This window comes from Abramis brama, assembly GCF_963993115.1.
Source record: "Abramis brama genome assembly, chromosome: 10".
NCBI lineage: Eukaryota > Metazoa > Chordata > Actinopteri > Cypriniformes > Leuciscidae > Abramis > Abramis brama.
In genome coordinates this window covers 16769477-16785213 of record NC_139972.1, presented here as the reverse complement: position 1 = coordinate 16785213, position 15737 = coordinate 16769477, and the positions used below count along the sequence as shown (strand labels likewise).

The 15737-nt window shown below is 36.2% G+C and overlaps 1 protein-coding gene across 1 annotated transcript; it reads right to left on the bottom strand.

Moving 5' to 3' along the window:
• Positions 1-9703: 9703 nt before the first annotated feature.
• On the bottom strand, positions 9704-14357 carry LOC311091535 (zona pellucida-like domain-containing protein 1). The gene is made up of 10 exons (XM_084127493.1): positions 14123-14357; positions 13816-14036; positions 13087-13271; positions 12190-12262; positions 11990-12087; positions 11822-11902; positions 11384-11552; positions 10791-10896; positions 10659-10679; positions 9704-10563 (listed from the first exon to the last, which is right to left on the bottom strand). The coding sequence occupies exons 1-10, from the start codon at positions 14232-14234 to the stop codon at positions 10424-10426; spliced, it is 1206 nt and encodes a 401-aa protein (XP_083983619.1). The 5' UTR covers positions 14235-14357; the 3' UTR covers positions 9704-10423.
• Between the last annotated feature and the right edge of the window lie 1380 nt (positions 14358-15737).

The window sequence follows — 15737 nt, the reverse complement described above, 5'->3', positions numbered from 1 at the left end:
GGAACAGTCGGGTCAGAGTGTTCATGGCTCTATAACTTAAGTGAAGTCATCTAAAACACGTACATGACTGTGTTCAAAACACCATTAAGGTGAGTGAATCCATATAAGGAAAGTGAGGGAGTAATTGTTGCATGTGTGCCCTTTTCAGTAACTTAAGTAATTTAAGCTTCCTAATGCTTACAGGAATCAATCAATTTGTGGTCCGTAATGGTTGGAGACCATCTCATAATTTGTGAGAGCTTCAGCATGACCCAGCAAATGCAAAGCGTCCATTAACACAGAGTGTCGGTTAAGAGCCCCCGCCTTCTCATGCTCTATATAGACTATGAGTTTATAGCCCCACTTTCCCCCAGGGTTCTTTCCCCCCCTTTCTTTGTAGATTGTGGCATATCAAACTGTGCCATTATAACATTTCCAATGAGGGCTTTTTATTGTACCTGCACTTGCACTACAATTATGAGGTGTTTTCCTTTTCAGTCTTTTCATTTATTTAGCATTTTAAAAAAGGTTTAACGATTTAATGTAACATAAAACAGCTTGCAATTCTTTTGTAAAATTCTAAAGGGCAAAGAATTTGGGTTTTTATTGTTTTTTTGTGGTGAGGTAATATATGAGAACCTTTATGAGAGGATTATGATGGTATGGGCATGTAAATATTTGATAACTTCTGAAAGGACCTAAAAGGCAGACCACATGTAGAGAACCTTTGATTTCTTTGATGTTCTGATACTTTAAAGAAATCACCCTGCAGTATAATCTTGCCTAGTCATAACATAAACCTTAAACTGCATAATATATTATATTTCACACTATACTAACCTTTCAACACACTGTAATAAATACATTAAATAAATTAAACTCAAAATATCACAGCTACAGTTCTGTCAACCTTAAAGTGCTACACAGAAGTAAAATGTTTAGCTTTGTGCGATGAAACAAAAAAAAGGCAACACCTTACAATGCTAAATCTTCTTTAGCATGAACTCAACAACAGACCTCTTGTTCAGCGAATCAACTCACATTTCTCTTTAACATTATCAACATAAAACAATTGTCTGCCCATAAGAAAAGGCTTTTTACAACATGAAGATGTTGTATATAATAAAGCAAAAAATATGAGCAATGAACATCAACACCTACCTAACCGTGATGACAAGAACAACCATAAAAGCATAAAATAGTAAAACATTAATCCTTCAATAATTTATTTATGACGTTATGCATGGGAAATCACAATCCCTTAACGAAACAACAATGTTTGTGGAGATGACTCTTTGTTTTTTCTGTTCTGCCAAGATTTAGCTGAACATTGTTGCTGTAACAAGTTAGAAATACTCATCTCTGCCTTACCGACCATGTGTGGTGTTTATAATTGCTCTCAAATACTCTCAACATTTACACAGACTTGTTTTGTGATGATTGTTAGTCTAAAAACAGTACATTTCATTTGAACTAATATTCGACATACTCAAGATGACAACCAAAGTACTGAAGTTAAATCTGTATTTGTCTGAAACTCTGTTTAGCAGAAACACATGAACAAATGCTTATGGCGAACTGCTGCTTCTTCTCCACATTCAAACAAGTTTTTTTAAAGCCTTGTTTTGTGAGAAAACCTCAAAAGGATTGTGTCAGGGGAGTTTTGTATATCTGCGTCTGTTCCTTCGTGTTTATGTTTCTTTCTCTTTTTGTACTGTTTTTTACCCAATTTTCATTTTATAATATTCTCCAGAGCCACTAAAACCCATTTTTGAATCATTCTAATGAAACACTCAAATCACATATCAGTCTCCTTTATCCCACACACTTACCCCGGATAACGTTTATCACTTTCATTATGCATCAAAGCATATGAGAGATTTCAGATGCTCTGGTTTCCTGATAACTGGAATCCTGGAGTCTGTCAAACCAAGACCAGACGACGTCCAGACAAAGACCCAATATCTGAAACCAAGATCTGACAGAAAACAGACCAAGGCCCAAATAAACAAGTAAAGCAGTATCAGTTAGAGGGTGTTGTTGTTGTTGTTTTTCTTTGATTAGCACCGCCTTTTTTAGTGACAGAAACCAAGACCGACACAACAGAGACGACAAGCCCGCTGATCACAAAGGTCTAGACAGGAGAACCTCGAGTGATCAGTAGTTGTATCAAATACTACTTTGTAATGGTGTGTTTAACCATTTGGAGAATCAGATGAGATAACTGAGTGTAGCTAAGCTAATAAAACTAACAAAAAACGTAATTGCCAGGCTGTGTTATCCATTATCCTGCTCTCTTTCTTCTACCAAAATAAATGTATTATAGAAAACGGAAAGCACTGAAAACCAAGATAAAAAGGCCTGAAATGAATTATTAACTAGCTTCAGTCATAACACAAATGAAATGAGCATCTACAATGCAAGCAACGAGGCAACTTGTCAAACAGCTTGTTGTTCCTGTTTAATGCCATGAATTTATTCATGGTGGGAGGTTGAAGAATTTCTTTGAAAATATGAATGCAATAAGTTTCCTCCCATTCAATTAGTCAGATGCAGAACTAACTCAAATGATAAGAGATTAATGGGTACATTTTTCTGTTTTGATAACACTGGAATTTTGTACTTTCAAATGCAGTGACACAAAAACTGAGATAGCAGAGCAGAGACTGCAGTCTGTCTGATGAAATACAATATTGCTGTTATTGTTAACTAAAACTATAAAAAAAAACATTTTTGGTAATTGAAATAAAGCTGAAATAAAATAAAATATAAATATTAGATAAAACAGTTCTTAAATGTTGCCATGGCACACTGTAAAAAATTATCGTGATTTTAACGGTAAAAGACTGTAAAAATGCTACAGTGAAAAACTGTTAATTGGTTAACAGAAAGTTTCCGTACTATATACGGTAAATAACTGTGATAGATCTAATGGTACATTTAAAATACCGTTAAATTTACAGTTTTTGAAAGTGAAAAAGAACAACTCATTGTATAATTTACAGTGAAAAACCATAAATTGACATTCCCACAATTCCCTGCGTGACACTTCACATTTGATCTATTTTTGTTAAAATAACTATGTTTCTTCATAGTTTTCTTAGTTTGTTCTAATCAGTTATGTACATTAGGGTTTTGTTACATTTAATGTTGTTAAATTAATGTTTATTGCATTTTTAAAATTTCATGTGTGTTACCATGATGGTGTTTAATGTTTGTGTGAATGACACTGTGCAGCTTCTATTATATTAGTATTACATTTTTGCGGAAGAGCTGCTTGTGATGAGCTTTGATTGATCATGTGACTCTCATCACTGCTGTGATTGTTGGTTATCAGAGTATTACAATGGTACAAAACAGATATTAATACTTCAATAGGACGTTAAATTCACATTATATCAGATAATGAATTACGGTTTATTACTGTAAATTTTAAGTTAAGTCTGTAAAACCAGTAACGTTGCTACCGTATTTTTGACGGTAAAGTACTGGCAACCACAGCTGCCGTTTTTTTACCGTAAAAATCACGGTTTAATTTTTTACAGTGCAGCTGAAATAAATAAATGTATTAAAGTACTATACCAAACATAAAATAAAGTTATTTAGAAATATATATATATATATATATACAAAATCACTTACAATTTAAAAAATTGGAAAACAGAAAATCTTAAAATGAAAGCTCCACAAAATAATATAATACTATATGAATAATACAAAAATAACTGAGAAAAAATAGCATGAAAATGTTGCAGAGATTTTGCTGTTCTGCTGAGGCATGTCTCGTCCTGTTGGGTTTGTAGTTCTTTGCAGGTCTCTGTTGTGGAACTGTGGAGGTCTGTTTGAGATCCTGCCATTGACTGAATTTCAAAAGCCCCCCGGCAAATTTTCAGACAAAAAAACAGCACTTTGCACTTTTCAGACATGGTCACATTCTAAGCGGGGTCAAACCATTCAAAATTTCCATACCTCAAACACATACGCAGCCAAAGATCTGCCCAGACATCATCACAATTGTCACTTGTTACTCAATAAGTGTACATTTTAGGTGAAAACGACTACAAAACACTGTATTATGAATGTCAGGCCAGTAGTTGGCGATGTTACTTTGTAGACTGAACACGCAATATGCATACATTAGCCTACGTCACAAATTTGCGTTTTGTAGTTTACATGGAGATGATAACGGTATCGTTTTATTAAAATCTTGCACTTTGAAACCCGTTTTCAAAAGTTTGAGTTAGCAGGCCCCCTAAAACGCCAATTTTTGTGTAAATGAACGGCCAAAACGCATAAAAGGTTTTTAGTTGAAAACGGTGTCCTGTAAACCATCCTCCCTGTCTTTAATGCTCCCTCTCTGTAGTTTTTCAGTGTCCATTACAAACATAATCATTATAGATAAATATACGTCCACGTAAACAGACAGTTTCCTCTTCCATAATGTATAGACTATCTAAAACTTTGTGACAACAAATAGGAGTACATCTGCAAGAAACTCTGTAATATGGAGCACATATTCTTTCGGGGTATGCTGGACAATACTGGTATTTGTACTCTAAACTGAAATGTCTTTGCATCTCTTGAGGCTATAAATCTTTAATGAAAAGGTTGTCACTGACTCAAAGGGCTCAGATCCCTTCACGCCTCAAAATAAAAGAGTGTCTAAGCCATTTTGTGAACTGGTAAGACATGTATTGAGTGACTCATAATGACTGCATGTTACTGCTCAGAACTATGCAGGGTTGCGTTTCCCAAAAGCATCGTTAGCCAACTATGGTTGCAACTTCCGTCGTTCTCAGCATAGTTCAACGACTCTGTGTTTTGCCGAAACCTTATAGTTCCAACAAACGTTCGCAAACAGCATTGCAAAGTTGGGTGGTTGGAACGACAGCTCTCGAGCAGTGGTTAGAAGCATAGTTTCTTGTTTGCATGACGTGGGCTTAATAAACCCTTATCTTGAGCAAAATAAGCAAACTGACGTTCAGGACAATCTATATCTTTAATTTCAAATATATAAAAATGTAATTCATGTCTTTTTGTTCTCTCTTTTAGTAGAGCTCTAGTGCGTAAGAATGAGCCTATGATTCAATCTGGAAATAAAGCAAAATAACAGAAAAATTTAGAATAAGTCCGCAGATGCATATCCGTAATTTATAGCAAAAAAAAAAAAAAATCTAGCATTAATTAGATCTTGAACGGATTCATTATAAGAAGTTACTACTCCACCACCCGCGTGACATCATTAACCAATGTGGTTAAACCACAAATTTGTGACAATATTGTTTTGGGAAACAGTTGTGACTAGCTAGATTTCTTCAACGATGCATCGTATGGTAGTTAAGGAGGGAGTTACATCATGGGAAACGCACCCCAGTATAGCTGACTTATTTAATGTAAAGAATGTTACTTACAGGAAAAAGAAGCCAACTGGATGTAGGCCACTTTTGCCTGAAGACAATCTGTCATCATTTACTCACCCTCATTCCAAACCTGTGACTTAATATTTTCTTTGGAACACAAAAGAAGATATTTCAAAGTATGTTTCAACTGTTTTTGCATATTAGAGATGTACCGATGTATCGGCCAATAATCGGCATAGGCCGATAAAAGCTATTATTTTCACTATATCAACCATTGGTCGATTGTTTAAAAACAGACGATGATCAGGGCCGGATATCCTGATTCTTGTAAGTCAAAAAGGTGCAAACTGGTCGGCCTGCAATTCATACTGTGTGTGAAGAATTTAGGGCAAGTAAAAAAAAATAAAGCAGGCTCTATTTGACCCTATCACCCTGAAGCCAGGATTGCCAGGATTTTTCCCTACTACACCAAACATTAACTGTTGCGCGCCTCCCATCCAATAATCACAAAGAGCTTTGTTACTTATGATAAGAACAGTCTCATCCTTAAAAATCTGTATATTTTATTACGAAATTCAAACAATGATTGCCGTTTTGTCTCTCTTAAATGTGACGTTACAGATCTGTAGTTCTGTAGCAGTTTCGATCGCGAGTCTTTTCCTCCACCTTCAGAAAGGCTATTTCGAAAAACGTGCATGAATAACAGAAGGTATGTTGAAAGATACGGTACAATTTACCGAAATCATCTCCCATGTAATCACTCAAACTGTGTTTCAACCGCGGAAAGATGCAAATAAAACAGTTTGTGAACAATATGTCACTTAACGTTGCTTTTACCTCAGGAAAGTTAATAATAGCTATAAAAAACAATGGAGAGGTGTTTATTTACTGTTAATTAGGGCCTATATATGCATATGCATAGTTTACAGCATTATTTGGGAGAGTTTTTTGTTTTTTTCTTAAGAAAATTTAAAACTGTCGATATTGGCATTGGCAGTCAGATATCATTCTGAATAATCGGCTATCAGTATCGGCAGAGAAATGTAGTATCGGTGCATCTCTAGTCCATACAATGAAAAATCAAAGTTTTGAAACAAACATTTTACAGTAACGTTAATAGAACGATCGTTCAGAGTTATCTGGTCTTTAATAATGTTCTCAAAAGGTTAGCACAAAATCATTATACATGGTGTTCATGGAACTTTTTTTTTTTTCAGAAACGTTTTAGTTTGACGTTTGTCTAATGTTTTTCAAACGTTAGGCTACTTGTTTCAGAAGGTTCAGAGAACATTTAAAAGTGACATTCCCATGTTTGCAAAATGATAAAAAGTAATATTCCCCTAAAGTTCGCATTACCAAGAAAAAAACATTTTAAAAACATTTCTTTAAAAAAAAAATTGTACGTTTGGAATGTTCAGAGATTTGTTTTTGAAAACTTAATGGGAACATTAGCAAATAGTTCTTCAAACATATTTTTGTTAGCATGTTCGTCCTTGCGTATTTCAATGTGGTGACAGTTTCATGCTGACCTGGTGTGTAATTTGTGAGGAGCATTTTCACAAATCATTCGGGTCACCACAATACACATTGACATTTGCCCTCTTTGCCAATCACTCAGTGATTCAAAGGGCAGACCTTTGCTCGGTCTGAAGCAGAGAACATAACATATCCTATGCATAATGCAGCACATTTTACATCATAGCACGGCCTCCAGGCAGCCTGCTTTGTGTCTCGGCCCCTGTAATGAATTATGAAAGATGAGCAGCACCTCTACAGCTGGAGCAGGTCGAGAGACGTGTGGCTGGGGCTGGTCTGTGCTCAGCAGGGGGTCTGCTATAGGACTCACTCAACCGTCCCATCCCCTACTGCTGGCACGGTCTGGCGCTTCAGCCCTGAACTCTCCTTTGTATCTGGGTCAGAGGGTGTAAAAATGGCCCTGCATTCCACTGGTAAAACATGCTGCTGCTGTCCAAAATCAAAGCAATGATCAGAAAGAAAAGGGTCTGATCTGTAAAAAATCTGTGGCATTTCCTGTGTTGTTCATAACTGTAAATACCAGTTGGTGATAAACATTATGTTCCAACAAGCCTGTTAGTGTTACACAATTACCAGTTTTTCTGCATTGCGGAATGTGATTGCAAAATTTAAAAGTATGTTTTATTAGTAATCTAGCCATCATCATAACTTTGTGTCTTGTAATATAAAATTATTGCAGAGACTGTGGTGCATTTTTAATGCTTTAAAAGGCATTTGTCCCTATAGCTGAATTTGAGTAATGTCATTTTTACATTGAAAAGGTAACAATGAAAAGGTACATTTATACCATGCTGCACAGGGGCACATGCATGCATTTACACAAAAATTATAATACACTCTGGTGCAAAAGCTGTCACTGGTACCCCTTTAAAAAGGTTCTACTATTTAGGTACTAATATGCACTAGTGTACCTTTTGAAAGGTTCCCGCCCCAGTGACAGCTTTTGTACCTTTTTTCCGAGAGTGTACCATTCAAATGTTTAGGGCGGTACGTTTTTTTTCCCCTCTTAAAGGAAAAGTTCACTTCAAAATGAAAATTCTGTCATCATTTACTCACCCTCAAGTTGTTTCAAACCTGTATGAATTTCTTCTGTTGAACACAAAGGAAGATATTTTGAAGAATGTCGGTAACCAGACAGTTGATGGACCCCATTGACTTCCATACTATAATTTTCATTTTGAAATGAACTAATCCTTTAAAATCATGCTTAAAGTAAAGTTTTTAAACTGTGGCCTGTTTTCAGGAAAATTATAACTCTTCATTCTCACTGTTATTTAGGACTCTCCATCTTATGCAGATTTGGCCCTTAATTTTTTGTTCGGTTAAAACAGTTAATTTTCCTGAGCTAAATTTCCCATTTCCTCTGACAAAAAAAACAACAATTGCCATTATTTAAAATAAAAAAAATCATATCCCAACATCAAAGTAATATTGCACTGTATCTAGACTGAGAGTTTCATTTGCTGCTAATGTTTTACCCAGTCTCCAGAGATAGATAGGCCCATCTGTCTAGATATGGTACAGTGCATAAATGTTTGATGCTTCCTTTCCTGTCTGGTAATTTCTTGCAAACTCCATCTCCCAAAATGACATTACTTGTCTATTTTAAATATATCTATTCCATTAATTAGTTTAACCCTGCCATGTAATTTAACATTACATTAAATTGCATCATAGAGAATTCCATTACGACACAATAAATCACCGCTCACAGATTACTTTTAGCCATTGCAATTAGCACATTGCGTTGCAATTGAAATTAAGTCATCTTTCTAACTAATAAGGCCACACCCGCATCCTCTGAAGAGCCCTTTTGTCTTGTAGCAGAGATTCCCATTTCTCAGATATTGTTCTGATGAAACCCCACTCTCACATTAATTAGAGTTTTACCCAATGGAGGACTGGCGTATTTACTTCTCATACCCCACTGTCCCTCCTCATATATTATTCTCACATATTAACTATCCTCATCATCAATGAAAGTCATTTTTCGTTGCATTTATCATGACCTACTTAGCACCATGTACATTTTTAATATGCAGTGGCTCTGACATTAGAGCAAGGAATCCTTAAAATCTAATCTAAAATCTAAAAAAAAGTCCTTAAAATCTAATCTAATTCTAAAATACTGTACTAAATGCTTTTCACAAAATGCATGGGGGGGGGGGGGGGGGGGGGGGTATGAAGTGAACAAACAGTAATTTACACTTTTTCATTTACCACAGTGAATATAGAGTTGGCTGTAGGCCTACTGCAGAATATGACTATTGTGCTTTCATCTGAAACAAGAGCTTTGCTTGCATAGACTTCAATAATCAAACAATTGTCCTCACTAACACAATAATCTGAAAAGTAAATCGCCAAACAGCATTTTCCAATTACGTGAATATGGCCATTCCCTTCACAGTCGAATGCGACTTCTGTTTACTAGCGTTTAACGAGCGACTTAGCGCTTTGTGAAAATACAAACCTTGAATATCTTTTGTAGTTACTGAAACCATGCAGAAACGAAATTATATTTAGAAAGTAGCCTAGGCATATATGTAGTACGTAAAAAAAAAAATCATGTAGGCTAGCCTACTTGTTTTGAGACACCACTAGACTTGATTTGGTTCAGAAGCCTCAGTTGTGAGAGCCTTAAACCTAGAAAAGTGCTTTGTAAAATTTTCTTTAAGATAACCAGAAAGAAACATCACTTTTGCAACACGTCTAAAATATTATTCTGTCTATGGAAGGTTGCTGTGTGTTGTTGTTGTTTTTTCAAATAGTGAGGCTCCCTCTAGTGGTGTTGCGTGTTAACACGAGAGGAAATCATCAAAAATTGTTTTCACAATGCTACAAGCCTTTATTAATGACACTGCATGCAATAAGAGTAAGAACTCGACAAATACAATTCAGAAACAATGTGATTCTTGAAAACAAACAGGTTCCACAAGATTAACTGTCTGAATTACATAAGCTGAAGTATCCAAAATAAAATAAGCATGCCTGTAATCCCTTTTCCAAAACGACACTTTCCTTCCACATTAATAAGATACAAGTGTGCTAAATCAAAGCAAGGCTCTTCATGCAGCAGTTATGATAACTTTATGAAGCATGTCTTCTTTCACCTGTTCTTTTAAACCTGTCAATCCTAAAGCCTTCAATCCTGCTTTAATGTGGCACAACTTTAGCATGCAGATGAATTATGATAAATATGTTTTATCCTCACAAAAATCACTTATTTGCAATTGCTCCCTGTGTAATCCTCTTTCTTACATCAAATGCTTCAGCCTATTCTGTACATATTTTGCTTTAAAATGTATAGCTCCATTAAAAATGTGTAACTGAAGTATATAAGTGTAAATGAATGAATAAATTCAGCGATTTTTAAATAATTTTCTTTTTGTTTGTTTTTTTGTTGTTGCAATATTTGCATTTTAAATGGCAATTGTGTTGTCTGCTATGCTGACAGTTTTTCCTTTAAAAAGTCAAGTAATAATAATATATTATGGATCCCCAGTCCCCACCTCCACCAGCGCTGTTTTATTCTCTGGGATCACAGACAGTTAACGAAGCATCTTGAGTTTGCGGTAAAATGACACGGCCATGAGGGCAGCGATGGTGCCCACAACGACGAGGGCAGCCAGAGCAATGCCCAGTCCTACAGACGCCCCGTTACCACTGTCCTTCTGTGCACTGCTCATGGCTGTAGAGGAATACACGAGACAGCACGTTATTACCAAAATGACTTGATTTCTGGCACTCTTCTGTAAATGAACTGCATTGATGAGGGAGACTTACCTTCTTCTTTAGTAGTAAGAGCTGAAAGAAAGAACAATTATGAGTTAATATCTGACTACATTTATGCCTCTTAATTTTTTTTCCCATCAGTATCATAAACTATGACAAGGATCAAGTAGAAGAGAGCCATACGGGTGTCCGCTCGAGTCTTAATAGGTCCTGAGGTGATGAGGGTGGTGTCTGAGAGGCCATCTGTAATTGTCGTTGTCTGTATATCCCGTCTCTTCCTCCTGCATTGCTGATCAATGAAGAGGGAATGAGGGTTAAACAAAACAGCAGGACACATTTTTATGGCAAGCCTTTTTGACCTTTATTCATTCACAGGATATGAATTCTTGATATAAACAATAACATTTTTACTTTAGTTAAAATGCTAATTCTTGATATTATAGGAATTTAGGAATTAGGCAATTTTTGATATCAGGAATTACATTTCCAACAGTAAAAATTCTTGATATCAACAATGAAGTCATCACTCGCAGAAATACGAAATCTTGTAATTGTATTTTCACTTGTTAAATGTCACCATAGGCTGTCTGTTGATATCAAGAATTGATTTCTTACTACTTAAAATTTCAGAAATACAATTCTTACTAAAATTGAATTGTTGATATCAAGAATTCATATCCTGGGAATGAATATAAGTCAACATGGCTTGCTTTACACTTATCCCTATTTGAACATTCTATTCATTCAGTTAAGACCCCCAGTCTGAGAGCTTGTACCTTGAACGTGGCGCAGGTGGTGGTTTCACAAAGCCTGGTGATGCAGTGGAGGAAGTAGGTGGAAATGGTCTGGTTCTGCTGCTCGGTAAAGCGGAAAGCTGGGAAGCTGAAGCGAGCCTTCTGGCTGTTTCCATTCTCCAACATGGTGGTGAACAGATCCTTCGAGCACCTTTTGAGAAAAGGTAAATCTCGAGTATGTTACACACTCTAAGTAAAGCCTGTACAAACAGGGACCAATGCACTGTTGATAAGAAGAACTTTTCCGTATTACGAGTTGTGTTTTAGGGTTGAAGTAAAAAACAATTCCAATTAATGAAATATTCTTAAAATGATTAGTTTAAAAAATAATAATTTGACAGATATAGATTTTCAAAAATATAAAATAATTGATATGTTTAACATGACTTTAACATTAACATGATTTTTTTTTTTACTTACGGCACAAAAAGATTGAAGAAGGTTGAATTGGAGGGTAGGGCTGAGAGAGAGGCATAGCATCGATCCAGCAGAACATGATACCTGTGGAGAAGGAGGACAGAATCAGTCAATTTCTACATAAACTAACAGAGGCATTTCTTTGAAGAAACATCAGCAAATGTTACTCACTGTGAAGTCAGGTTTGCCGCTATGACCTGCACATAGATTTTGGTTCTGAGCTCGACGCCCACAGATGGGATAACGAGCGGAGCAGTGTAGTTTACATCCTAGAGGCACAATTAAAATACGGGTTCAGGAACAGAAAACTGATGGAGAATAGAAAAAGCTACAGGCTTTGCTTGGGAAAAGTTTTTTGTGTGTGTTTGTACTTTGAAGAGCTGCATGCTTAAAGTGCTGATGAAGCTTCCGTTGATGTCCTTCACTGCAATGGAGGAGGATGACCTGTAGAGGGAGGAAAGGTTCCATTTTACAAGAGCCACATACTTCAAGTTTTCTTGGATTCTAACATTTGGTTATAAGAATTATTAATTTAAGACTGTCAACAAGCTGCATTTTCAGATGTTTAATACTGTATACACTACTGTTTAAAAGTTTGAGTCTGTACGATTTTGTCTCATGCTCAGCAAAGCTGCATTTATTTGATTAAAAATACATTAAAATTGTAATATTGTGAAATATTATTCAAATTTAAAATAACTGTTTTCTATTTGAATATACTATATTACAATTAAATTGATTCCTGTGATGCAAAGCTGATTTTTCATCAGCCATTACTCCAGTCTTCAGTGTCACCTTCAGAAATCATTCTAATATGCAGATTTGCTGCTCAAGAAACATTTCTTATTATTATTATCAAGTTTGAGAACAGTTGTTCTGCTTAAAATATTTATGGAAACAATTATATGTTTAAACATCTGATTAATGGAATGTTCAAAAGAACAGCATTTATTTGAAATTTAAATATTTTGTAACATTATTAATCAGTATATAAATACACTTTTGATCAATTGAATGCATCATTACTGAATAAAAGTATTTTAACAGTAGCGTATGTCAGACCGTATGTGTTTCAGTCCAAACGTTAAAGTCTATGAGCCTTGCTTATGTTTATGTAAATATGTTAACTGGCCTAAGCCTTTTAGCTGATTGAGACTAAAAAAGTCAGACTAAAATGACTAGACTGGGAGACCAAATGGCTGGTTTAAGATTTTTTATTATTATTATTTCATCAGGATTAATCTATTAAGAGAGTTAAAAGATCTTACACATCAACTTGTGTATTGTTGACCAGGTACTCGAGTGGATATGCACAGGAGTAAAAATACTTCAGCTCAGCGTTGTAGGTCACTGTTCCTATTGTGGGGTCGAAAGATCTGACCACCCCACTGATGTTGACCGTCTGGATGTTAGAGAAGTCTGAGAAAATCCCGGTGCCTGGAGCGCTGGTGGTCTATAAAGTGAGGCAATAAAATGAAAAAGACTTGCACAGAGAGAGATGACTAAGACAACTAAATGATGTTCTTAAAGGGATAGTTCACCCAAAAATGAAAATTCTGTCATCATTTACTCACCCTCAAGTTGTTCCAAACCTGAATGAATTTCTATGTTCTGCTGAACAGAAAAAAAGATATTTTGAAGAATCTCAGTTGATGGGCCCCATTGACTTCCATAGTATTTTCTTTCCCATACTATGCATGTCAGTGGGGTCCATCAACTGTTGCATACCCATATTCTTCAAACTATCTTCTTTTGTGTTCAGCAGAAGAAAGAAAGTCATACAGGTTTGTAACAACTTGAGGGTGAGTAAATGATGACAACATTTTCAGTTTTGGGTGAACTATCCCTTTAATGAGAGTAGGAGTAACACTGCCCCCTGTTGGTAACCACAATGGTTTGCTAGCTTGGGCACGTCTCAACTCCTCAGACTGCAAGATCAGTTTGGTTTAAACTTTTTTTTTAATTAGGGAAGGTATCATCGATGCAGTAATACTCACGCGGAAGATGCTGCCACAGGCGTCCAATTGTCTAAGCGGAAAGGTGAAGCGCACGACCGGAGGAGTTGCAGTCGCATCCAGTGTTCCCCGACACAACGGGTCATTTGCCATTTGATTCAAAATCAACAAGGACTCGTTATAGCCAGTGTAAATGACCGGGCAAACCTGGATTGCCAAATTTATAGATTCAGTCCCACAATACACTGCGATGTCGGTGTACTCTGTAAAACAAAGACAAGTTCCCTGGTGTAGGCTATTTCTTATAACACTTATTTTAGTTTTTAGAGACAAAAATGCAGGGTATTACCTGGATGCCTGAGGGCAGCTCCACACTCACTAGAAGTAAGAGCCAGGTGGCCTTGAACCAACGCGCCCAAAATCAAGAGGCCGAGTAGAGCCATGTCAGATCTGCTCTTCATCAATGTCCAAAAATAACCTTCGAATGACACTCAGCACCCCAGAGAAAATCTTAAAGAGCTCCTGAAGGTATCCTTACTGCTAAAGATTTGTTATCGTCTCAAAGTCCCTGTTGGATTAACTCTGACAGGCTTCAGTTTGTGCTTTATATATATATATGTGTGTGTGTGTGCAGAAAAAAAGTTAGTTTCCGCTGGATTGGACCAAAACAAGGTCATTTGCCATTTGGTATGGTTGTTTGAGTTCTCCAGAACAATTCACTTTTGTGGATAAGGTACCATTACCTTGAGGCAAAACTTGAAACCTTACACATCACCTTTAAAGTTAGACCATAAACAATGACCACTGTCTTTGTCATTTTGTACACCCTGAAACATATCAACATGTAATTTAATGTACTTGGTACAAATTCCATTGAAGAAGCACACAATAGATCTCATCTTCTCTTTGGACCTAAAAGTACAAGTCTGTCAGTGTAACCTCTGACCTCTTTGGAGGTTTGTAACCTGAAAGTCTTGATGGACACTGCATGAAATCACACATGTAGTGATGTTTCATAATAACCTATTTGATGGTTGTGACAATGATTGTCAAAGGGATATGTTGAAGAATTAATTGTGGAACACAATTTGTATGGCGGTTATATCTAAACCTTGGGATACGAAGACCAGATTGAAATGGTTTGAATGCTTTATCTAGAATTCGAACCATTTTCGACGTTTCCGTATCCCAAGGTTTAGATACAACTGCTATAAATTATTTTGTTAATTTGGCTACATGGCTGTTAAACTCTAGACATGACTGTGTGATTGTTATTGATGTGGGTAAAATATATTTTATAGAAATAAAAAAAAATGTTTCTGTTTTCTTTGTCCAATGAAAGGCAATGGGGTCCAAAGCAACATGGGACTCTATACTGACTTAGTAATTCTGACGCTTTTCGAATAGTAAATACTAGAGTTTCAAAACGGCAAAATCATTTCTGGATTCTTGTTGATTCTTGAGTCAACAGCGAATGAGGTGAAATCTGTGACTGGCCAGTTGGTGGTATGAATTGGGTTGCGTTTAATGTGAAAATGAGGTTCAAAAATCACAGGAAATACCAATGGAATTGTAATATGAACCTGTCAGCTGAGCTACCTGGGAAGGACAACAATTTTCTGATTCGAGTCAAATCAAGAGTGTTGGGTGTTGGCCTTCTTCTATTGTCAACGACACAAAACCATGGGAAATGTTACAGACCTCATCATAATATGATGATGGCCTTGACGTAGTCAGTTAAATATGTTAGCTGAGGTCTTTGCTCTTGTTTTGCTAAGATAAGAAGTGAGAGGGGGAAGCACTAGATCAGATATTTTCTGGCTTTTGACTCACTGCAGTAATCTGGGATTATGTTGAAAAATGATGCAGATTGTGGAGATCTACGGTGGCACTGTGGGAATTAAATGGGTGGTTTGTGTCTTTGTTAAATGTCATTTCTTGTGGCTGAATAAAAAAAGGCTGTG